General features: G+C 53.7%; 2 protein-coding genes across 2 annotated transcripts in view; one reads left to right on the top strand and one right to left on the bottom strand.

Moving 5' to 3' along the window:
* Positions 1 to 22,869, top strand: part of ACSF2 (acyl-CoA synthetase family member 2) — a 48,925-nt gene extending 26,056 nt beyond the window's left edge. The window contains exons 2-16 of the mRNA XM_023204447.3: positions 8,974 to 9,169; positions 9,540 to 9,668; positions 9,932 to 9,985; positions 10,473 to 10,591; positions 10,709 to 10,874; positions 11,439 to 11,534; positions 11,676 to 11,833; positions 12,099 to 12,190; positions 12,497 to 12,573; positions 19,245 to 19,352; positions 20,638 to 20,789; positions 21,883 to 22,024; positions 22,112 to 22,222; positions 22,417 to 22,485; positions 22,719 to 22,869. Of these exons, the coding sequence (XP_023060215.1) occupies positions 8,974 to 9,169; positions 9,540 to 9,668; positions 9,932 to 9,985; positions 10,473 to 10,591; positions 10,709 to 10,874; positions 11,439 to 11,534; positions 11,676 to 11,833; positions 12,099 to 12,190; positions 12,497 to 12,573; positions 19,245 to 19,352; positions 20,638 to 20,789; positions 21,883 to 22,024; positions 22,112 to 22,222; positions 22,417 to 22,485; positions 22,719 to 22,769 (1,720 nt within the window). The 3' untranslated portion in view covers positions 22,770 to 22,869. The remainder of the gene's footprint in view (positions 1 to 8,973; positions 9,170 to 9,539; positions 9,669 to 9,931; positions 9,986 to 10,472; positions 10,592 to 10,708; positions 10,875 to 11,438; positions 11,535 to 11,675; positions 11,834 to 12,098; positions 12,191 to 12,496; positions 12,574 to 19,244; positions 19,353 to 20,637; positions 20,790 to 21,882; positions 22,025 to 22,111; positions 22,223 to 22,416; positions 22,486 to 22,718) is intronic.
* On the bottom strand, positions 13,574 to 17,212 carry CHAD (chondroadherin). The gene is made up of 3 exons (XM_023204453.3): positions 16,279 to 17,212; positions 13,984 to 14,147; positions 13,574 to 13,715 (listed from the first exon to the last, which is right to left on the bottom strand). The coding sequence occupies exons 1-3, from the start codon at positions 17,050 to 17,052 to the stop codon at positions 13,574 to 13,576; spliced, it is 1,080 nt and encodes a 359-aa protein (XP_023060221.3). The 5' UTR covers positions 17,053 to 17,212.
* Positions 22,870 to 24,116: the final 1,247 nt, after the last annotated feature.

Raw genomic sequence — 24,116 nt, 5'->3', positions numbered from 1 at the left:
TTTTTTTTTTTGAGATGGAGTCTCGCTCTGTCGCCTGGAGTGCAGTGGCCGGATCTCAGCTCACTGCAAGCTCCACCTCCCGGGTTTACGCCATTCTCCTGCCTCAGCCTCCCGAGCAGCTGGGACTACAGGCGCCCACCACCTCGCCCGGCTAGTTTGTTTTTTGTATTTTTCAGTAGAGACGGGGTTTCACCGTGTTAGCCAGGATGGTCTCGATCTCCTGACCTCGTGATCTGCCCATCTCGGCCTCCCAAAGTGCTGGGATTACAGGCTTGAGCCACCGCACCCGGCCATATGTGCATTATTTTTAATTCATTCATTTGGTCATTCATTTGAGCACCTCTGATGTTCCTGGCACTCAGGCACTTGGGATAAAGCAGTGAACATGCTAGTTGCCAACACTGAAAAGTCAGGAGAATTCTTAAAAAATAAAAAATAAAATTTCTCGTTCCTGACTTCTCTACTCAGATCCGGGCCTGAGTTCTCAGGAGCCAGCCTACTGCCGGCACCTTTAAGGTGGGGCTGTGCTTTGTTTCTTCAAGGCTGTTATCTGGCCTCAGTCCCACCTGGGCCCTGAGAGCCTTGGGTTTTACAATACCCATGCTAAGTAGCTGATGCCTCTCCAAGTAGTTACTTTAGTTCTGAGTTGAGAACAAGTGGCACCGCTGTTTTTCCTCTAACTCCTTAAGCTTCCCATGTCGCATTGAAAAAAAAATCCTAAGACCATATCCCTTTAAGAATAGAAGTTGGGATACCGTGGCTCATACCTGTAGTCCCAGCTACTTGGGATGCTAAGATGGGAAGGTCTCTTAAGCCTGAGAGCTTGAGGCTTCAGTGAGCAGTAATTGTGCCACTGCACTACAGCCTGGGTGACACAGTGAGTCTCAAAACAAAACGAAAGAATAGAAAAAGAAGTGTCGCGTCGAGGGGTGGGATTGGGGGAGGGAGAGCATCAGGGTAAATAGCTAATGCATGCAGGGCTTAATACCTAGGTGACAGGTTGATAGGTGCAGCAAACCACCATGGCAAACGTTTACCTATGTAACAAACCTGCATGTTCTACACAGGTATCCCGAAACTTAAAATAAAATTAAAAAAAAAAGAAAGAGAAAGAAGTGGCCACCCTTTATGCCCCAGGCATTTGGGGTGTGGGCAAGGAAGGAGAATTGGTTTGTTTATGCTCCCTCTTTCTAAATGATGGGTGGTTCCTGTGTTTATGAGCACATTGCATTGATATGAGTTTGTAGAACTCTTAATTCCTTGGAAGAGCCGCCTGTTTCCAACTCAACCCTGCCCTACCCTGGCCCGTTTCTTGGGATCAGTTAGTAGAAATTGCGGAAGAATAAAATTGAGGTTATATTTATCTCTGATGATCAGATAGGATATAAATTCCAAACCAGAAGGAACAGGAATCGCCTATGCCCACTCCTTTCACCCAGATCTGAGGGTGGGGCACAGGAAGGCATGGCTGTAACGTTGAGGCGGTTGCACCGCGTCCTCTGCTCCTGGCTCGGGTGTTCATCAGCCACACGGGCCACTTGATCTCTTTGCAGTTCAGCTTCTTTACCTGTAGAATGGGAGTTCATGATTCTCACCTGCATTTAAAAAAATTTTTTTTTTTTAAATTTTGAGACGGAGTTTCTCTCTGTGGCCCAGACTGGAGTGCAGTGGCACAATCTTGGCTCACTGCAACCTCCACCTCCTGGGTTAAAGTGATTTTCCTACCTCAGCCTCCTGAGTAGCTGGGATTACAGGCACACACTACCACGCCCGGCTAATTTTTTGTATTTTTAGTAGAGACGAGGTTTCACCATGTTGGCCAGGATGGTCTCAAACTCCTGACCTCAGGTGATCCACCCACCTCGGCCTCCCAAAGTGCTGGGATTACAGGCGTGAGCCACCACACCTACAGGATCATATTAGTGTGTCTTGAAGAAACCCAAACTGAGAGTGACTGAAAGAAGATGGGGGCAAGGGAATGATTGTGTGTCCTGATTATTATCAATATCAATATCCTGGCTACAATATTGTACCATGGTTTTGTAAGATGTTAACATTGGGAAAATTTGAATATTGATGGTGAAGAGTGCATGAGATAATTCTGTATTGTTTCTTTTTTGTAGTTTTTTGTAGTTGTTATTATTATTATTATTATTATTTATTTATTTTTTTTGAGACAGGCTCTTGCTCTGTTGCCCAGGCTGGAGTGCAGTGGGCGTGAACAACCTTGAACTCCTACGCTCAAGAGATCCTCCTGCCTCAGCGTCCCAAGTAGCTAGGAGTACAGGTGCATGCTACTATGCCCAGCTAATTAAAAAAAAAAAAAAATTGCCAGTGTGGGCAACATGGCAAAACCCCATCTCTATAAAACATACAAAAAAATAGCCAGCCATGGGTTCATACACTTGTAGTCCCAGCTACACAGGAGGCTGAAGTGAGAGAATCACGTGAGCCTAGGAGGTCCAGGCTGCAGTCAGTGAGCCATGACTACACCACTGCCCGTGAGCCTGGGCCTGTCTCAAATTTATTGTTTTTGTTTTTGTTTTTGTTTTTGTGTTTTTAGAGACATGGTCTTGCTCTGTTGCCCAAGCTGGTCTCAAACTCCTGGGCTTGAGCAATTCCTCTGCTTTGACCTTCCAAAGTGCTAGGATTACAGGCATGAGCCACCGTACCTGGCCTCGATATTATTTCTTACATCTGCATATGAATCTACAAATATCTCAAAATAAATAATTTAATTTTCAAAAGCGAAAAAAGAAAAAAGAAAGGAGATGGGAATTTCTTTATCTGGGAGACAGCCAGTCTGTGACTGGTGTGGTAACTCCTGCTGTCCAGGCGCCAGGCTCCTCTCTTATTGCTCTGTGGTGCCCAAAATCACTATGTGGTCTAAAATGCTACCATTATTTTCCTGTCACAAGCAGCATTCCAGCCTGAGGAAGAAAAAAAAGAGAAGATGTCCCTTCCTTTGAAAGTTTCTTCTCTGAAGTTACACACGCTACCCCTCTTAACCCCACTGGCCAGAACCTCACCATCTGGCCAGACCGGCTGCCGGGGAAGCTTGGAAACTTGGTCTTTATTTCACACAGTGTGGCCAGCTAGATGTCTGAGGGTGTGTCGTGAGAGAAGAAGGACCTGTTGGGGTTTCTGTCACACCACCTGTCAGAGCTGCTGTGAAGACACAGGAGAAAACACATATGCCAATTGAACGGGACTTTTTCTTTTTTCTTTTTTTCCCCCCATAAATCAGCCTGTTGATTTCCCAAATAGAATTTCCAGGAGACCACTGTTTGGTCTGAAAACCATGGTGAATAATGGAAAACCAAGTTCCAAACCAAATGGGACTCCTGGTCATTGTGAGAATAGGAGGATGCTTATTATGAGGCTGAACACCTTCCGTCCAGGCTGGAGTACAGTGGCACCATCTTGGCTCACTGCAACCCCTGCCTCCTGGATTCAAAAGATTTTCCTGCCTCAGCCTCCTGGGTAGCTGGGACTACAGGTGTGCACCACCACGCCTGGTTTATTTTTGTATTTTTAGTAGAGATGGGGTTTCACCCTGTTGGCCTGGCTGGTCTCAAACTCCTGACCTCAGGTGATCCATCCGCCTCGGCCTCCCGAAATGCTGGGATTACAGATGTGAGCCACCATGCCTGGCCAGTTCCCAAACTTTATAGGTGGGGAAGGTGAGCTCTAGAAAGGAGAAATCCTGTGTCTTAATTTGAATTCCCCTGAGAACAAGGACTTGGGTGCAGGTAGTTTATTTTGGAGAGTGATCCTAGGAAGTGGAGATAGGAGGTAGAGAGAGCAAACAGGGAGTGGGGAAGCGGATGAGGGGATGTTATTAACATCATCACCCTAGGCAACAAGAGCTTCATTCACCTGGACCTCTGATAAGGTACAGATACCTCCCAGAAAAGGTGAGACTTGGAGCCCCAGCCCCATGGGGTTGACTGCTGTCCCTGGAGGCATGAGCTCCTCTTCCAGGCTGGGCTGGCCTGCAGAACCAGGGACTCCCACATTGAGGAAGTTCCTGTAGCTAAAATCAAGGGTGAGCGGAGGAGCTGTGACATGAGACACCCGTCACCCACCCAGCCAGCGGCACACCTGCAATGAGACCTCGGATCCCTGACTCCCTGGCCTGGTGCATTCTCCTCCCGTCCCCTGAGCTTCAGAGCATCAGCTGTGTTCCTCCTTCACTGTGATGCTTGTCCTCACCTCCCAGGTGAGGAGTCTAAGAAAACAGCCTTTCCATCAGCCCTTGTCGTGACAGACCCTCCAGTGGGATGGCAACGGCTGCCTCGCCCATTTACAGGGCAACCCAGTTTTGCTCCCTGCTGCCCTGAAATTTGTTCCTCCCAGAAATTGTCCCTCACAAGGCATGAGCAGTCATCAGTAGAAGATATACATGGTCTTCCTAGCACAACAGCTGTAGAATGAGCTGTGGAGTGCCCTGTCAGGAGTCCTGAACAGCTTCAATCTTTTCCCCTCTAGAAACTGCCTGACGTGCCCCAACCCCAATAATCATTGTGCATTTAACTTAGGGGTTGCCTCATCCTTGGGAGATCCAGATCCCTAGGCTGATTTCCTGTCCTTCATGGAGGAGAAGGCTCTTGTCCGCAGTGTACTACTCAGTTTCTACTCAGGGCCAGTGACCTGGAGCCTTGGCACAGAAAGCCTGGAGAGAGAAGCTGAGGTAAATCACACTGCTTTGGCCAAGCAGACAGGTGACCTGTGAGAGGTGGGAACAGCCTCATCCTGAACACTGCACCCTCTGATATAAAGGTACCTGGTGGCCAAGCGCAGTGGCTCACGCCAGTAATCCCAGCACTTTGGGAGGCCGAGGCAGGCGGATCATCTGAGGTCGGGAGTTCAAGACCAGCCTGACCAACATGGAGAAACCCTGTCTCTATAGAAAATACAAAATTAGCCAGGCATGGTGGCGCATGCCTGTAATCCCAGGTACTCAGGAGGCTGAGGCAGGAGAATCATTTGAACCCAGGAGGCGGAGGTTGCGGTGAGCCGAGATCATGCCATTGCACTCCAGCCTGGCAACGTGAGTGAAACTCTGTCTCAAAAAAAAAAAAAAAAAAAAAAAAAAAGTGCCTGGTGGCCGGGTGCAGTGGCTCACACCTGTAATTCTAGGACTTTGGGATGCCAAGGTGGGAGACTCACTTGAGCCCAGGAGTTTGAGACCAATCCTGGCAACATAATAAGACTCCATCTCTACCAAAAAATAAAAATAAAAATTAGCTGGGTGTGGTGGCACACATCTGTAGTCCCAGCTACTTGGGAGGCTGAGGTGGGAGGACTGCTTGAGTTTGGGAGGTCGAGGCTTCAGTGAGCCATGGTTGCACCACTGCACTCTAGCCAGGATGACAAAGTGAGATCCTTTCTCAAAAATGAACAGACAAACAAACAATGGAAAAAAAAAAGGCCCCTGGGAAGTCCAGGTGTCACACCCTATTCCCAGGACTGCGTGTCCTCACTGGCCTGCTCTAGGTAACAGTTTCTGTGCTCTTACTCAGACCTAGGTGGGAATGTGAACAGAGCAAATTCTATTCCCATAGAAGGTGTGCTCTGGTTTCCAGACCTTCCAGGCCATCATTGGATATGTGCTTGGCCTGGTGGACTCCAGGTAGAAGCTCCAGGGGCCCCCTATGCTGAGGACCACATTCTTGCAGGAGGATGTGGAGGTTTGGAGGGACATGCAGCATCTTCCTTCATCAGTAGGGGGATGGGAAGAGGACCAGTTTTCCACTCTAGACCTCTGCAGATCTCAGTAGACCCTGAAGACCCACAGATTTCATAGACATGTGGAATTGAGTGAAATTACAAGGGTGAGAAGCAGGAGGAGCTGAGGTTGGTAGTTGAGATGTGGGGAGTGTGGGGAAAGAAACCCCACTCTGTCCCATGTATCCCTGGAGAGAGAGTAGGTTATCTTCCTTTTGTTCTCTTCCTTACTGAATAGTCTTAATCCGAGAGTTGAAATGATTTGTTTACATACCTTTCTCTTCCTACCACACTGTGACTACTTAGAGGGTTGGAAGCAGTGTCTTATCCATCCCTGTATCCCTAGCACCTGGCACAGGGCGGGCACACAGTAGGTGCTCACTAAAGCTTGCTTGAATAGATGAGTCAAAGATGGTTGGGGTGGCTTAGATTGCCAAGAGAGTGTTGTCAAAGTGTGGTTCATAGAATCCTTCTCATCCAGGCCCACTTCAGAATCACATGGGATTCTGTTAAAAATTCAGATTCCCCCGGTCCACTCCCCAGAAGCTCTGCAATGAGTAGGCATTGCAGGGACCCAGGAATTTGCATTCTTTGTGAGATCCTGAGATGATTCCGAAGCAGATCTCCATGGACCACATCCTGAAAAACTGTCCCTTGGAGGAGGGAGTGACACTGGTTGAGAAGGTTCCTTCTGATGTCCCTAGAGGGACAAGGGAGGGATCAGCCCATAAACACAGATCCTGGTTCCAACATCCATCCATCCGTCTTCACTTCATAAATGATGTGGGTCCATTTGGGCCCATGGGTGGAGAAAACCCCAACCCCAGCACCTGGAGTATGGGGGCTCTCCTCATTCTTCCAGGCCTAATGTCCTCTGCTCTGGGCCCTTTGGTTTCATCTGGGTTCAAGTTCCAGTCACTCCTCCCATTCTCACAGCACTCCCTCTCATTTTCTGTGCTCCAGCCACAGAGACAAGCTCTCCTCTGCTGGAAATGCCCTCCTCTCCCTTCTCTGATGATGAACACTTCCTCACCCTTCAGCTCTCAGCTTAGGCATAACTTTCTTAAGAGAGTTTTCCTTGGAGCCCCAGGTGATCCCAGATTCCCTCTTACAGGTGCTCCTAGGACCATGGTCCCTTCCTTATCTCAGCTTTCTAAACATACATTCATCATTGCTAAGGTTGACTGCACTCCTCTCTTTCTGACCAGACCCTTAGCTCTGCAAGGACAGGGACTGTTTCTGGTTATGTTCATTTTTTAGCATTGGGCCTTCTCTGTGGTGGGTGTTTACTAAATATTTGTTGGAGGAATAAATGTTGGCTAATTACTCTGTAGGGCTGAGAAGGCCATAGTGTGCGTGGCCCCAGGACCCAGGTCTAAGAGAGGCTACCTTAACCCAGCTTTGAGGGGACAGAGAATGGGCCTCAGATGGGCTGGGGATCCCCCCCACAGTCTGCCTCATGGCTCCCATTTCCTGATTTTCTAGGCTGTTCCCACCCATGAAGAGCTAATATGTCTAATTTTCCCAGAGACAGGGAGCTTCTTAGAGGAAGGACTGTGGCTTGTTCTATCTCTAGTCCTAGCATAGTACTTGGCACATACGGGTGCTCACTGAATGTGTGTTGAATGCGTGGTGGATAAATGCCATAAATGGACGGTAAAATGCCTGTCGATTACAGAGCACTTCAGCATTCCTAGAGCACCTTTGCAGGCCTGTTGACACTTGAACCTCATGGCCCCCCTATGGAATAGGCAAGGCAGTCTGTTCATCCCCTTCTAGCCAAAGAGTAAACAGATAACTTGCCAGGTCTCACTGGGTTTTGTTGGTTTGTTGTTTGAGACAGGGACTCTGTCACCCAGGCTCAAGTGCAGTGGTGCAACCATGACTCACTGCAACCTCTGCCTCCCAGGCTCGAGTGATCCTCCCCCCTCAACCTCCAAAGTAGCTGGGACTAAGGCATGCGCCACCATACCTGGTTAATTGTTAAAAATGTTTCATAGAGACAGGGTTTCCCTATATTGCCCAGGCTGGTCTTGAACTCCTGGGCTCAAGTGATCCTCCTGCTGCAGCCTCCTAAAGTACTGGCATTACTTTACAGGTGTGAGCAGCCGTGCGCGGCTCAGGTGCCACAGTTAATAAAAGGTGAGGAAAGTTCAGTGGAGCAGTAATGGAAGTGCAGGTTCTCCTCCAGCTTGACGTGCCCTTACTTGGGGGTCGTTTCTTACCTGGCAGGGCTGGGAGGAGATGGGTAGTTCCTGAAAGGCTGATGGAGAGAAGTGGGGAGTAGGTTACTACTCCCGTGACTGCCCAGACCTCTACCCAGACCTGTGTCCACCTGTGCCCTGAGATGGATAGGCAGCCACATGTGAGAGGTGAAGAGTCCCAGTCCCAGACTAGAACCCGAGCCAGGTCCCGAGCTGGCTGCTTCCTCCACTTAACATCCTCAGCTCAGTACTCTCAGGCTCTTGGTGCCCTTTGCTTGTCTGACATCTGGCCCCTTTTCCTTAACTGGCTGCTTTCAGCCAGCTTCTTAATTCCCTGGAGACCGAAACTGCCTGCCTTGTGACATCATCTGAGAGTGGGAGCTGGAGCCCAGGTGCCATTTGGCGTATAGGGGCTTTCTGCTTCATCTGCAGGTGCTCAGGATCTTGTAGCACCTGGCACTGGACACCTACAGGCCTGTGGAATAACAGGGGCCTCCCAGCTGCCTCTCTTAGGGCCTCCATCTGCCCTCTCCTTTACTCCTTTCCTATTCTGTCTTTGGCTTTCAGGCCCTCAGGAGAAAAACTGGCCCACTAAGGAGCCTAAAATCCTAAGGCCTTGGATTCCAGCCCTGGGTCCAGGCACAGCTTCCCTGGTTCCTTAGGAAGGACCCCAGTGACCTGTTTATTCTCCAGGAGGCAGGGCCTGGGGGCGAAGGCATGGTCCTGCTTTGTAAGATCTGTCTGCACAGGCAGGCTCTCCCTGGCTTCGCTAGGGCATCTCACCTTTCCCCGGAAGGTGAAGAAGGGCCCTTTGCTCCAGCTTGGTGTAACCTTGTCCCTGTCCTGCTGCCTTGGGATTAGGCTTGAGGCTGGGAAAAGGGTCTGGGGGATTTTAGGCTTACAGGAAGATCTGGAGAAAACCTAATGGTTTCTAACATGTTGTCAGCAGCCTACCCCCTGACTTGACTGGGTGTGCCATGCCCTTGGTTCTAGGGAGGCTGGTCTGGGACAGTCAAACTCATAGCTCCTCTCCCTACAGTTCCAGAGAGGTGGATCACATGGCTCCCCTGCCCGCTGGAGGCCTCAGCTACGTTCAAGGGTGCACCAAAAACCATCTTATCAGCAAGACTGTGGGCCGGTGCCTGGAGGCCACAGCACAGAGGGTCCCAGAACGAGAGGCCTTGGTCGTCGTCCATGAAAACGTCAGGTTGACCTTCGCCCAACTCAAGGAGGAGGTGGGTCCTGACCTGGAAACCTCAAAGTGGGCAGGTGCTAGTTCCCAAGCTGCCCTGGCTGGGCAGAACCAGGAGCGTGGGCACCTGGCTATGGGGCAGTGTGCTAGGGCTGCCAGAGAACCCCAAGGGATGGCAGGAGAAGGAAACAGGACTGAGGCACAGGGGGTCCAACACCTCCTGTATCAGCAGCTCCTGGAGCACTTGTTAAATATGCAGGCTCCAGGGCAGACCCACTGAGGCTGGGAATCTGCCTGTCCCTTTGTCCCCAGTGATTCTGATGAGAACTCCCGGGCTAAGGGCTGAGGGTGGGCGTCTTGGGCCCCTTCCTGCTTGCCCCATCTCACCCCTTGTGCCCCATCTTTTACACCAGGTGGACAAAGCTGCTTCTGGCCTCCTGAGCATTGGTCTCTGCAAGGGTGACCGGCTGGGCATGTGGGGACCTAACTCCTATGCATGGGTGCTCATACAGTTGGCCACTGCCCAGGCGGGCATCATTCTGGTGAGGAGGGGCTTGCTTGGCACAGCTGGGTGTGTGTGGGGGAACATCATTCAAGGGGAGCCCCTCAGGCCCTCAGCCCCCAGGACCAAACCAGTGCCTGGTTGGTTTCAAACCAGGTAGTGCTTTCTCCTGAGGCCCACCAAGGAGGCCTCCGGGAGTTAGAGGGGTGTAGAGCGCTGCCTCTATGCCTCCTGGGGGTAGAGGGGCAGCAGGAGGGACAGGGTCTGCCCAGAATACTGATATGCCCTCACCGCTTCCACCAGGTATCTGTGAACCCAGCCTACCAGCATACAGAACTGGAGTATGTCCTCAAGAAGGTACAGCTCATTCGTCAGGGAGGGGCCTGGCTGGGGCCTGGCACAGAGGGCTGCACAGACTCCGCTTGTCACAGAGTCTGACGGTGTGAGCTAGGGCATGCATGGGTGGGTGACATGCAGAGTGTCCTTCCTTAGGTCATAGATGGTTGGAAGGTGGCCCCAACTCCATGGAGAGGGTGGTTGGTCAAACACAAACCTGGCGTGAGTGTGCAGGGACGGGGGCATGTGTGTGTCAGGGCAGAGGTGTATGTATGCATGTGTGTCCATCCTCATATGTGATGCATATGTGTCTCAGGGTGTGGTGTGTGTGTCTTGGGGTTGGTTCATGTGTGCATTTGTCTTGCAGTGTGGTGCCTGGGAGTGTGCTGGAGGTGTGTGTGTCAGAGGCGGGTGCCTCTGTATGAGAGCAACTGATTAGTGAGGACTCCCCCAGAGCTCTAGTCTGAGGCTCCCTGCTGACTGCAGGTGGGGGACTCCCCTTCCACAGGTGGGCTGCAAGGCCCTTGTGTTCCCCAAGCAATTCAAGACCCAGCAATACTACAACATCCTGAAGCAGATCTGTCCAGAGGTGGAGAATGCCCAGCCAGGGGCCTTGAAAAGTCAGAGGTGGGTGTGTCCCCGGTTAGTGGGTGGTGCGTCATTCAGCATCCCTGATTCCTTCACTTACTACCCACCCTGCCCCCTCCCTCAGCCCCTGTCTCTCACCATCCTCCCCACCCCCAGGCTCCCAGATCTGACCACAGTCATCTCAGTGGATGCCCCTTTGCCGGGAACCCTGCTCCTGGATGACGTGGTGGCGGCTGGCAGCACAAAGCAGCATCTGGAACAGCTCCAGCACATCCAGCAGTTCCTGTCCTGCCATGACCCCATCAACATCCAGTTCACCTCGGTAGGGCAGAGGTCTCCAGGCCCCAAGCCCAGGTGGACACATGCCCCCTGCCTCTGTGACACTTCCGCGGGGATGGGGAGACAGCAGAGAGTAGGCATTCTTTACCGAGACTGGCCTTCAGCTGTCCTCTCTGCCCTGGAAAATATCAGCACCTGGTATCCTTGTCATTTCCTCCCCCAGCCCCCTGTCCTCTCCACTCCAGCCCTCTTGTTCCCGGTGCAGTGGCAGATTCACTGAACCAACACAGGTTAGAACTGCTAGAGGCTGCCCCTCATTTAGCTGATGGGGAATCAGAGACCCAGAGAGAGAATTTGCCCAAGCCAGCTTGTGGGTGGCAGAGTTCTCTGGGCCATATAGGTGGCATGAGAACGGAGACCTTATCTTCTGCATTGCTGGACCCTGACACCTGGCATTGTGGTAGATCTTTTGCAAATATACTGAACAGATGGATCTGGGGCAACAATCCCTGTCTCCTGATTCCCGGTCCAGTGCTCTTCAAGGCAGTGGCCCAGGGTGGGAAGGAGATGAGAAGGAGGCCAAGCCATGCCCTGCTTGCCTTGTCAGGGGACAACAGGCAGCCCCAAGGGGGCCACCCTCTCCCACTACAACATTGTCAACAACTCCAGCATATTAGGAGAGCGCCTGAAACTGCATAAGAAGGTGAGGCGGCTCTAGGCCCAGGGCAAGGCTGCAGGAGGGGTGGCTCAGGCAGGGGTGGGGGGCTGGCTGGGCTCCCCTTGCCAGCTAGAGGAACTGGCTTCTGGTTCCAAGACAGACCCAGCCTCCTGTCTCCATCACCAGACACCAGAGCAGTTGCGGATGATCCTGCCCAGCCCCCTGTACCATTGCCTGGGTTCTGTGGGAGGCACAATGATGTGTCTGATGTACGGTGCCACCCTCATCCTGGCCTCTCCCATCTTCAATGGCAAAAAGGCACTGGAGGCCATCAGCAGAGAGAGGTGGGCACTGGTGAACAGGCTACTTGTAGGCTGATAAAACCCTCTTGTTCCTCACTCCTGGGCCCTGACATCTTTCTGAGCTGCCTCCTCCCTCCAGCCAGGAGACTGGGGATGGGGACAGTGGAGGACCCCCAGGAGAGGACCAGTTCCTGCCTCAGGAGCTTCTCCTGCCTGTTCCCTTTGCTGCAGTTTCATGGTGGGGTGGGTGAGAAGAGGGAGTTCCCTTCCACTTCTAAGCCTAATTTCGAGACCTCCTCCTATACAGAGGCTCCTTCCTGTATGGTACCCCCACGATGTTCGTGGACATTCTGAACCAGCCAGACTTCTCCAGTTATGACATCTCGACCATGCGTGGAGGTGGGGTGGGGCCAAGGGTAGCCAGACTTGGGGAGGGGGCTGCTTCCCCTACAGGAATGGCCTGGGTCAGTTAGCTCCCAGTCTTTTATTTAGGGGGCAGGAAGGACACTGTAAAAATGTGGGTGGGAGGGAGGGAGATCCCCAGTGTCCCGGGACACCAGCCCAGGGCCAGCTGCCAGGTGTAGGAAAGGCTCGGGGTCAGGGGAGAAAAGGGAAGGTTCCTCCCTGGAACGAGCTGTAGGTAAAAGGACTCCACTGGGCCTGGAGAAGTGGGGAGCTGTGTCAGCCCCTCTCTCTGTGATTCAGGTGTCATTGCTGGGTCCCCTGCACCTCCAGAGTTGATCCGAGCCATCATCAACAAGATAAATATGAAGGACCTGGTGGTGAGTGGTGACCAGGGCCCGGGCTGTGGGCAGGCCAGGCCTTGGATGACAACAGATTGACAGACATGGGGATGAGCCCAGGCCAGATGTTCAAAGGCGACCCTTGCAGCCCGCCCTCCCTCTAGAAAGCAGATGTGATAAAAGATAGTCTGACCTCATCAGCACCTGGTGGGTGAAGGAAATAGGTGGCAGGGGACTAAATATCATACATACATACATTTATATTTATAGAAATCTCAGGAAAAAATTGCAGCATGGGAAGATGGGCAGCAAAGCACCGATGTCCTGCTAGAATGTCCTGGCAGGTGGGGGCTGGCAGAGTTGGGGCATGGGCTTTAAAACCCTTTCTGGAAGCAAGGGGTAGGTCAACGATCTGATGATTGTTGCCACGTGGCAGGGAAAGAGGAACAGAGGAAGGATGATCCTGAAAGGGTGGCCATCCTGATGACCAACCCATTGTGGTTCTGATTGACTTGGGGGGGTCTCAGCAACAGCTTCTCTGAGAGGAGCTGGAGGGTGGGGAAGGCATGATGGCTGGGGAGGGGCTCAGCCTTCCTTCTCCCCAGGACACTGCTGAGTGGAGCTGGGTTGGTAGTGGAGTGCCCGAGGCCCCCTGCCAGGACGTGTCTAGGTGTGGGCAGCTCTGTGCATCAGCAGAGGCTGTGGGGAGAAGGTAGGGGTGGAAGTGGGAAGGTCAGTAGTCTCTCCGGTGGAAGGCAGTGGCCAGTCACCAGGACTGGCTGAGTCAGAACCTGCAAGGAGGCAAGGATCGATGTCAGTACTCCAGCAACCCAGATAATGCTTGGAGAAAATGATGGAAGTCCTGGGCAGGAGCTTTTCCTCCCTTTGAAAGGGGCTCCAGTCCTCCCCTCCTCTCTCTGTAAAAATGGAGGGTCTGCCTGCCCCTCCAGTGGGAGGGGGTACCCTGGAAGATACCAGCTCACTTGCTGGAATCACCAAAGAGGGATATAGGGGACCTGTTTACCCAGCCCCCACCTGTTTAATGGCGGCCAGCTTTCTTGGACCTCTTGGTAGGGAACTTGCAGCTGCGGAAGGCGTCCGTGTCACGGATGTGTTGGCCCTTGAACTTGGCAGGTGAGGCACAGGTGGCATCTGGGCGGGAGGCCTTGGCTTCCAGCCACCTGGAGAGACAGAAACTTGCTGGGTCTGGGGAAGAAGGTGGGAGTGCTGAGGGGAAGGGCAGAGAACTATGGGACCAAGATTGACTTGGCCACAGGATAGTCTGAAGCTGTCATCTTCATTTTACAGATGGGGAAACTGAGGCTCCCAGGGTCCCATGCCTATTAGGTAGCAGATCTAGGATGCATGGCCAACATGTCTTAGTGCGGGGCTAATGTGTCTCTTATCACATGAGGGTGGGCTCTGGGAGTGACATGGGGGTGTTCTTACCGCCGAAGACCCCGGAGCTGGCAGGTACACTTCCAGGGGTTGTTGGTAAGGGTGAGGGTCTCCAGGCTGTCGAAAGGGAAGTTGGAGGGCAGCTGGTTCAGGCGGTTGTTCTCCAAATGGGCGTGTTTCAGCGTGGTTACACCCAGGAAGGCACCATCTGAGAACTGGGGAGCAAGGTGGTCATGAGTGAATGAGTGAGCACCCGAGTGCCAGAGGGGCAGGGTCCTTGCCTGAACCTGAGCCACAGCGCTTGGAGGAGTTTCCCGGTTTTCAAAGCAGTGTGACCAAGTGGTCTCAGATGATCCAATCTATACAACCCTCTTTGAGACAGGTGGTGTTCTTTTCTTTTCTTTTTTTTTTTTTTTTTTGAGACAGAGTCTTGCTCTGTTGCCCAGGCTGGGGTGCACTGGCACGATCTCGGCTTATTACAACCTCCACCTCCCGGGTTCACACCATTCTCCTGCCCCAGCCTCCTGAGTAGCTGGGACTACAGGCTCCCACCACCATGCCGGGCTAATTTTTTGTATTTTCAATAGAGACGTGGTTTCACCCTGTTAGCCAGGATGGTCTCGATCTCCTGACCTCGTGATCTGCCTGCCTCGGCCTCCCAAAGTGCTGGGATTACAGGCTCAAGCCACCGCACCCGGCCAGGTTGTGTTATTTTCAATATGCAAATGGGGAAACGGAAAAAGCGTTGTCCTTTGCCCTGGGTCACAGCAGTGGGTAAACAGTAGCCACAGGACCACACCCAGCTCCTCTTCCCCTGGCACCACAATCCCTGCACAAACACTGGGACTGTGGAGCTGCCAGAGTTTGGCCCCAGCAACCCAAACTGGTACATGGTGAACTTGGTCTGTGCTTAGTGGAGTGGGCAGTGGGCCCAGGCTCCCCACAGTCCCAGGGTCCTAGGACTTCCCCCAGCTCTGTCCTCACTGCTCCCCCACTGCCAACCAGACATTATTTGTGAAGCCACCTTGGTGGAGCCTTTGGCCAGGTTGGACGGCTCCAGAGGAAATGTTCTATTGGTGCCCACACCTTTGCCCAGGCGCCACAATTCCTGTCTGGCCTCCCCTGCCCCAAACCAACCCCTGATTCGCCGCTCTGCTGCCCACTGAAAGACCACTCTGGCACTGGTGGGCCACAGGGGACTTCAACTTCAGCTGGGGAGAGGCAGGGCTGAAGGGCAGGCTTGAGCAGGCTCCATCTACCCAAACAAAGGTTGGCTGCTGCCCAAGTGAGATTTTGCCCACATCTCCCCACCCGCACCCTCTCCTGTGGCCCACATTGAGGTATGAAGGTCTCCAGTAACCAGACTCTCCTCTACCTTGTTGGTCCCCACCCACACCTCCTGGCTGAAGGCCCTGTACCAGGGTGATTTTTCCAGTCCCAGAGAAGGGATTCTGCTGGGATCCAATGTAGCCCCAGCTGGCCAGACACTGGGCACCCCAGGGGAGAAAGGAATGAGTGAGGAAGCAGACAGGAAATGGGTCTAGTGATGGGGGAGGGCAAAGGGCAGTCAGCAGTCTGGAGACAGTGAGGCATGCCAGTCTTCCCTATGGAGAGACACCTGGGGTATTGTGCCAAGGATTGACAATAGTGGTCTTGCCTTTGCCCCTTCACGGAGCCCATGGGCATGATGTTTGCAGCCTGGGGGAGCCCTTGGTCCCATGCCTACTGAGCTGCAATGGACTTGAGAATGCAATGAATTGTGTCTGTGTGGATTGGGCAGGGCCATCCACCGGGGCCTCTGTGGGGCATGGAGAATGTCTTCCTCAGGCATTTGCTTCCCCTCACTCCCCAGTCCCCCACTCCCCCTAAGCACATATGCACAGCCCCCACCAGAAACAGGGTCTCTTTGTGGGCCTGATCTGCCCAGCTCCTCTAGAAGGCTCCTCAATAAACAAACCTTCCTTTATGGGGTGGTAGGTTTACTGGAGACGGGAAAACAGCAGAGGAGGGGTGGAAGGCCCAACAGGAAGAGGTGGCTGCTGCCCACAGTGGGGGGTTTGGGAGCACTGGAGATGGCCCTAGGGGGCCATTTGTGGGGCCAGGGCAGCCCCACTCCTTTTATATGTAAGAATCCTAGGAGGGCAGTGGCCGAGACTGGCAGCCGACAGGCATTAGGGTAGGGATGTGGCAAGGTGAGGAAGGGAGGTGGCAGAGCTGTTCACCTTGGAGATAGCCAGAGGGATAGGGAACCTGGGGACAGGGGTTGGTGCCAGCTGTGGCTCTGGCTCCTGGGGCCTCCAGGAAGGGAAGAAGGAACCAGGGGAGAGCGCGCAGACAGGAGCTCACCTTCTCCAGGTTGGTGTTGTCCAGCCAGAGGGTCTCCAGGTATCTGCCAAAGGACTGGAAGGCATTGTCCGGAATGCTTTTCAGGGGGTTGTGGGACAGCTTCAGCTCCTCCACCACCCGTAGCTTGCTCAGGGCAGCCGAGGGGTAGCTGGACAGCTGGTTCCTGTCCACGTGGAATTTGGCGAGGTTCTCCACGTCGTCCAGGGCCCCCGGCTGCAGGGAGCTCAGCGCGTTTTCCGACAGGTAGAGCCAGCGCAGGTCCTTGGCTCCCTGGAAGGCGCCTGCGCGCAGCTCACGGATTTTGTTGTTGTTGAGCTGCAAGATGAAGAGGTTGACCAGCGGGGAGAGCAACCCCCGGGGCAGCTCGGTGACCTTGTTGTGGTCCAGGTAGAGGTAGGTCAGCTCGGTCAGGTCGTCGAAGGCACCTGCGCGCAGCACGCGGATGTCGTTATGGGACAGGTACAAGTAGATAAGCTGCTTGAGGCCGCGGAAGGCACCCGCGGCCACCTCGCGAATCTGGCAGTGCTGCAGGTGCAGTGACACGAGGTTCGGCATGGCCCGAAACGAGTTGGCAGCCAGCACCGGGAAGTTGTTGCGCTGTAGGTTGAGCAGCTTGGTCTTCTCTGATACCTTGGGGATCTTCTGCAGCCCCACCTTGTCGCAAATGACGTGCTGCAGGTCGCCGTGGCAGTGGCAGTTCTGGGGGCAGGCGGCCAGCGCCGGCAGCAGACCAGCCAGGAGGCCGAGGCTGAGCAAGAGCACTGGGCTGGCCATGGCCAGGACTCCTGGGGCCGGGGCTGGGGGCAGCAGCGGCGGCGGGGCGCGGGCAGCGGCGAGTCCTGGGCGCTCGGGTCTGCCGCCCTCTTTATACGGTGGCCCTGACCGCAGCCGGCAGCCGAGCCAGCTCCTACGTGGAGCATCGAGGCCACTGGGCTTAACTCGCTCGCGCCCAGAGATGCGCCCCCGCCCTCCAACGGGGAAGGGGGCGGGGCCCTTCCCCCAGCCGGCGACCATGCATGGGGGAGTGGCACCGTGGCCCCCGAGCCCCGGCTCTAGCCCCCTGCTCTCCTGTGCTGCTCCTCTGCCTACCGCCTTTCCCGGGGCTTTTCTGGGAAGGGGGAATGGTTATGTCTGGAGCCCCGAGTTTACATCATAGAGAGGGGAGGCGTTCCCTGAATTTATTTGTTTGCTCAAGTTTGAGCCTCCACGCCGCACCATCCACACACGCTCGGCCGGGTGCCCTGGATGCGAGGCGGGAGGAAGCGGGACCGGACAGCCGGACGCGTCTCCCCGCGGTGGGCCAGCTGGCGGCGCTTTAATGGGGTGCTTGTGCGGCTCCGGCCGAGCGTGAGAGCCGCCCCGGCGTCGGGCTCCCACTTCGGACGCGCGGAAGTTGGCCCTGGGGAGACCCGAGCTCTTTCCCCACCCTGGGGCGCGCCCCCACCCCTCTCTCCCAACCCTGCTTGCGCCCCCATCCCCTTTTTCCACAGCTGAAGGCTAAGCAAAAAAGTGGGAACTCGGGGAGGGTGGCCAACGGGAATGGCAAACACACCTGGAAACCACAGGCCACAAGCACAGTCTCACCATCCTCCCTCCTTCATTGCCCCGAAATATCCCCATCCCTCATCCCCAACCCTAGTGGTCAGGACCCGCCCCTGAGGGGTCTCAGGGTGGCGGCTGAGTGGCGCCGAGGTGTACTTGGCAGAGGCCACATTCGGTCAGTGGCCCCAGGACTGTGAGGACGGGTGCGGGAGGGGGTGGGGCAGGTCGAAGGACCAGCCCTGGACGGCTCTGGCTGCCAGACCCTAAGTTCTGTGGGCAGTCCCGCCCCAGCCCGCCAGATTTCTGTGTACCCACTTGCCAGCCACGATGTCCGGATTCCTGTGGAAAGGGGAGGGTGAACAGGCAGGGTCACAGCCCTGGCCTCAGGATGAGCTCCAAGCTGCCTGGCACAGGATATTGTCTGTGAATGGTGGAGGGAGAAACCAGACCCCGCATTGAACCAAACCCCAGTCGTGCCAGAGCCAGAGCAGCTGATATGGGGGAAGCTTGGTGCAGGGAGGAGGATGGATGAGATCTGGTGTCTGTTGATTAAAAGGGACCTAGGACATGGGGTAGCTAGCCTCACTCCCCTTACCCAGTACCCTCGTGTTGGGCCCTGATTTCCAGTGCCTGCCCTTTTCCCAAACCTCTCTGCCCCTTGCCTCTAGGATAGGGGGGTCATACTTGGCCTAGACCATTCCTTGATGGTATTTAGGCTTCTCCAAGGCTGGCTTCTGGTTTTTCTGTTGCTCAGGCTTTCCAACCACTGGAAATGGGGGTGCAGGGGGGAGGGGGGATGCCACTGGTTTTTAAAATCACTGCTTAGGTTGTTTTTTATTTTGATGAAAATAAATTCACAGGAAACTCTCCAGAGCTTGGGGGATGCCTGCCCCAAGGCCAGGCACTTGTTCAGGGTTTGCGGAATGGGGAGGGGGGTGGGGTGTGTTTGTGCCACTCCTAGCTGGGCCAAGGCAGGCTGGCTTTCTCATCAAGTATATGGGGCCTTTGGCTTGGAAGCGAGGGGCAGGGGGTGTGGCCTGAAATCAGGAAGGTGGGGTTAAGGCAGCCAGGGGAGGGGGGAGAGAAGGGTGGGGTGACGGGTAATACCGGAGCCACAGGCACAGACAGGTGGCTGCTCCAAGGAAACGGGGCACTGAGAGAGCTCCAGCTGGAAGAGAATGGTGTCCCTGCTCTCAAGTTTCCTTCAGATCTGGGGCCCTGCAGAGATCTAGCTTGCTCACTCCCAGCATCTCTGCCTCCTGACCCCAGGCCCCTACCAATGATGTCTCTGTTTCCACCATTCAGCTGTCCTCCACTTTCCCTTTTTTTTTTTTTTATGAATTCCTTCCCATTTCCCCAGATAGCTCACCCGATCCCTCTGCATGCGCTGAGCCCTCTTCAGGCGCCCTTTCTCGACCCTCTAGGTTGCTTATGGAACCACAGAGAACAGTCCCGTCACATTCTCGAACTTCCCTGAGGACACTGTGGAGCAGAAGGCAGAAAGTGTGGGCAGAATTATGCCTCACACGGAGGTGAGCCCCTGACTAAGACTCTGAAGCCCCACCTCCCATCACCCAACTGGGGTGCACCCAGCTGGGACATCTGTTGCTTTTAGTGAGAGAGCCAAATGGCTCACTCAGGATGCCTAGAGCTCCCCAGCAGCAGCAGTGTGCTAGGCCTGGCCTGGAGCGTTCTCTGTGGGCTAAGCATGAAAGGGGGAAAGCTGGAACAGTGGCTGTGAGTGGCTGCCAGCTGAACTTCTCCGCAGCCTCCCTTCCTGTCTGAGGTGTGTTTTTGCCAAGCCCACTGTCTGTTTCAGGGCAGCCAGGGTAGCCTCAAAGAGGAGCCAGAGCACAGAGAGTTTTCCTACATAGCTTCTTTTCCTCCAGGGGTCCCCGCCTCTCGCTTTAGCAGAGTTTCTCTTCTTGCTTGGCATAAACACTTCATTTCCCAAGCAGCCTATCCCTTTGGGGGGGTCCCTTTGCCCCTCAAAGGTTGCCCCAGAGTGCATCTCAATCTTAAACGCCCAGCCATGCCTCCTTTCCTGCTCCAACACTGGGGCTGTGCCAGCTGGCTCCTGATTTCCCCTGCACCCTTCTGCTCCCGCCCCTGGGGGATTGCTGCCCCTGTGCACAAGTGGCCGCTTCCGCTGGTGCTGACCGCTGTCCTGGTGTGCATATGCCCTGCCCTCTCGCCAGAGCAGCCCTGTACCCAGGGTTTGAGTAGGGATGTGAGCCCCCTCCCATGTGTCCTACAGCTGCACTGCCATTCTCACTAGGATGCTCACCTGGAAGGGAAACAGGGGCAGACATCACTCACCCCGTTTCACAGATGCAGACAGGCACATGGAGGCCCGGCTTTCCTTGGCACGGTGGCCATGGCTCTTTGCTCTACCAGACTTTCAGACTCTGCCTCTCCTGTTCACATGGTGTTGCCATGCCACCCTCTTTGGCTTATTAACTGCTTAATGGGAAGTAAGAGGAGACTCCCTTCTCCTCTGCAGTTTATAATTCTTCAGCTGGCTCTGCAGTCCACAGACCTCTTTCTTTGCAGCAGCTGCCTGCCTGCTCTGTTCATCAGCACTCCCAGCTTGGGCCTCAGCTCTTCTTTCATGCCCAGCTCAGGTCTCTGACTGGCTTTGGGTCGACTCTAGCCTTTGTCTCCCTTCTCTGGATGGGGATAGGCAGAGCCAGGGGGCCTCATTCCAGGTGGTTGAGTTGGGGGGCTGAGAGCAGGCAAAGCTCTCTCCATTTCTGAGGACCACCTATGCTGAAGCAAGAGGATAGGAAGCCCCAACCTGAGGCTGTCCTGTCCCAGGCCCGGATCATGAACATGGAGGCGGGGATGCTGGCAAAGCTGAACACGCCGGGGGAGCTGTGCATCCGAGGGTACTGCGTCATGCTGGGCTACTGGGGCGAGCCTCAGAAGACGGAGGAAGCAGTGGATCAGGACAAGTGGTATCGGACAGGGTGAGAAGGCAGGGCGGGTTGGAGGCTCTGGCTGCTGAGGGGAGGCTGGAGGTCTTGAGGCTGAGCCGGGAACATTAACCTGGCACCGTGAGGATGTGGGTATCAAGATGACCCCTCACATGCTGGAGACTTAATTTCCAAAATGTATATGGTGGGGATGATCATACATAGCACAGAAGAAATCAACTGGGTCATCATCCTACACCAGCAGCTGCAAAAGCTGAGTCCAGATTCAGTCACTCATTTGTTAGCTCAGCAAATTCTTATTAGAATTCCTTATGTGCTAGCACTGTTCTCGCTGCTGGAGGTCCAGAGGAAAGTAAGATGAGAAGTATCCTCTTTTTGGAGGAAGACAGATGATGCCTGACATCGATAAATAGCACCAAGAAAATAGGCCAGGCACGGTGGCTCACACCTGTAATCCCAGCACTTTGGGAGGCCGAGGCAGGTGGATCACATGAGGTCAGAAATTCGAGACTAGCCTGGCCAACACAGCGAAACCCCACCTATACTAAAAATACAAACATTAGCCAGGCATGGTGGCGCGTGCCTGTAGTCCCAGCTACTCGGGAGGCTGATGCAGGAGAATCACTTTAACCTGGGAGGTGGAGCTTGCAGTGAACTGAGAACGTGCCATTACACTCCAGCCTGCGCGACAGAGCAAGACTCTATCTCAAAAACAAACAAACAAACAAAAAACACCAAGAAAATAAAATAGGGTTATAGGAGAGAGAGTGGCTGTGGTGGGGAGGGGAGCTTCCCTTAGATTGAGAGGACAGAGAAGATGTCAGGAGACATTTGAGTTAAGACCCGGAAAGAAGCCAGTCGTGAAAAGCATATGTATAGATATGTTGAGAGCGAGAGAGAGAAAGAGAGAGAGAGAATATGTTATAGGTATTGGTTTGTATTTGTCTGCCTCCCCTCCCCTTACTAGACTATTAATTCCAGAGACTGTGTCTTGTTCCTGCTATGTCTCCCAGAGTCTAGAGCAGTGGAAGACACACAGTAGGTGGTCAATAAATGTTTCATGAGTGAGCAAGCAAGTGAGTGAACAAGGCAGAGGTGACAGGTCGCCCCTGGGCTTTCCTTACAGAGATATCGCCACAATGAACGAACAGGGCTTCTGCAAGATCGTGGGCCGCTCTAAGGATATGATTATCCGGGGTGGTGAGAACATCTACCCCGCAGAGCTCGAGGACTTCTTTCACACGCACCCGAAGGTGCAGGAAGTGCAGGTGAGGCACCCGGCTCAGGTGAGCCCCCAGAAACAGGAAACACACACGAACAAGGTGATGTCTGATACTTTTCCCTGGCCCTGGAAGGTCGTGGGAGTGAAGGACAATCGGATGGGGGAAGAGATTTGTGCCTGCATTCGGCTGAAGGACGGGGAGGAGACCACGGTGGAGGAGATCAAAGCTTTCTGCAAAGGGAAGGTGGGAGCCTCCACCCAACCAAGCTGATGCTGCTCGGTTCTTTGTTCGCCCACTCCTCTGCCAACCAGCCTGGGGTGGGGGTTGCTCTGCCCTCGACGAAGCTGATTCCCAGCCAAGCCAGCCCCTGGTCCCCTTCCCATACCTCTGTGAGCTTGCCCAGCCTCACGCCTTACCTCCCTCCCTCTGGTCTGCAGATCTCTCACTTCAAGATTCCGAGGTACATCGTGTTCGTCACAAACTACCCCCTCACAGTTTCAGGAAAGGTGTGTAAGGTGAAGGAGACTGGGGAGGGCAGCCTGGGCTCTGGGGTCCCATGGGGCCCCACCTCTGTTTGCTTCAGCAATGGGTGTGGAGAGGCTGGCAGTAGGCTGACCAAGTCACCTAATCCTGGTTTGCCTGGGGCTTTCCCTGTTTTGGCACTAAAAGGCTGAGAAACCCCTTATTCTTGGGCATACCAAGACAGTTGGTCACCCTAACTCCTTTTTCTTTCCTCTAGATCCAGAAATTCAAACTTCGAGAGCAGATGGAACGACATCTAAATCTGTGAATAAAGAGGGAGGAAGGGTCCCAGGCCCTCCTCCTGTCCATCCTCTGTACTCCCCTTGTCTGTCCTTCTGATTTGGCATAAAGAGCTTCTGTTTTCTTTGGCCTCTTGCTGGTGGGCTCTCTTGGCAGCTCCTATGGGATGGAGAAGGGAAGACACTGAGGGAAACTAGCACTTTCAGACCTCCTATTCCTTGTCATTGAGAGTGCAGAGCACCTTGATGTGGATTATCTACTTAATTTAACCCTCACCCTTGGTATCCCTTTGAGATCCCAACCCATTTTTGTTGTTGTTTTTTGAGACGGAGTCACCCAGGCAGGAGTGTAGTGGTGCAATCTCAGCTCACGCAACCTCTGCCTCCCAGATTCAAGTGATTCTCCTGCCTCACCCTCCCAGGTAGCTGGGATTACAGGTACCCACCACTACCCCCAACTAATTTTTGTATTTTTAGTAGAGGCGAGGTTTCACCATGTTGGCCAGGCTGGTCCTCAAACTCCTGACCTCAAGCAATCTGCCTGCCTCAGCCTCCCAAAGTGCTGGGATTACAGGCATGAGCCACTGTGCCTGGCCCCAATTTTTTATTTTTAATATACTCTAATTTAATTCTTTTTCACATTGTTGCCAGATTAGTCTAGCAAGAAGTATTCTTTTATATATATATAATGGCTTGATTGAGATATAATTCACATACTATCCAGTTCACTCACCCCTCCCCCGTTTTTTAGAGACAGGATCTCATTCTGTCACCCATGCTGGAGTGCAGTGACATGATCATAGCTCACTGCAGCCTCAAACTCCTTGGCTCAAGCAGTCCTCCCACCTCAGCCTCCTCAGTAGCTGGGACTGTAGGAATGTGCCACCATGTCTTAACTAATTTTTAAACATCTTTTTGTAGAGACAGGATCTTGCTATTTTGCCCAGGCTGGTCTAGAACTCCTGGGCTCAAGCAATCCTCCTACCTCAGTCTCTCAAAGTGCTGGGACAACCCACCATTTAAAGTATAGAATTCAGTGGTCTTTAGTATATTCACAAATATGTATAACTATCACCACAATCAATTTTAAACATTGTCATCACCTAAGAAAGAAACCCCATACTCTTTAACTATTATCTCCCATCCCCAGCCCCCTTCCTCACCAACCAGCCTCATTTTTATTTTTTATTTGTTTTGATTGGTGAACCTGGGGCATCCCTAGCAGGCAGGGCCAGATAAAGCAGGTTGTACCTTGACCCAAGAAATAAAAACAGCTGGGTTCCAAAAGGCACATAGGTTCCCAGCTCACAGGAATGGAAACTTGCCTCCTGCCTGCCCCCTTACCTCCCAGCATGCCTGCCCCCTTACTTCCCAGC

This window comes from Piliocolobus tephrosceles, chromosome 16 (assembly GCF_002776525.5).
Source record: "Piliocolobus tephrosceles isolate RC106 chromosome 16, ASM277652v3, whole genome shotgun sequence".
Taxonomy (NCBI): Eukaryota; Metazoa; Chordata; class Mammalia; order Primates; family Cercopithecidae; genus Piliocolobus; species Piliocolobus tephrosceles.
The sequence above is the reverse complement of the archived record's forward strand: the minus strand, read 5'-3'. Positions and strand labels throughout refer to the sequence as shown.

Bases quoted from the DNA above. Each gene is read 5' to 3' on its own strand.
- CHAD (XM_023204453.3), bottom strand. From the start codon at position 17,052: ATGGCCAGCCCAGTGCTCTTGCTCAGCCTCGGCCTCCTGGCTGGTCTG. The intron at 14,148-16,278 runs GTGAGCTCCTGT...CTTGCTCCCCAG, and splicing joins ACAACACCAACCTGGAGAAG to TTCTCAGATGGTGCCTTCCT. The intron at 13,716-13,983 runs GTAAGAACACCC...CTGTCTCTCCAG, and splicing joins CAGCTCCGGGGTCTTCGGCG to GTGGCTGGAAGCCAAGGCCT.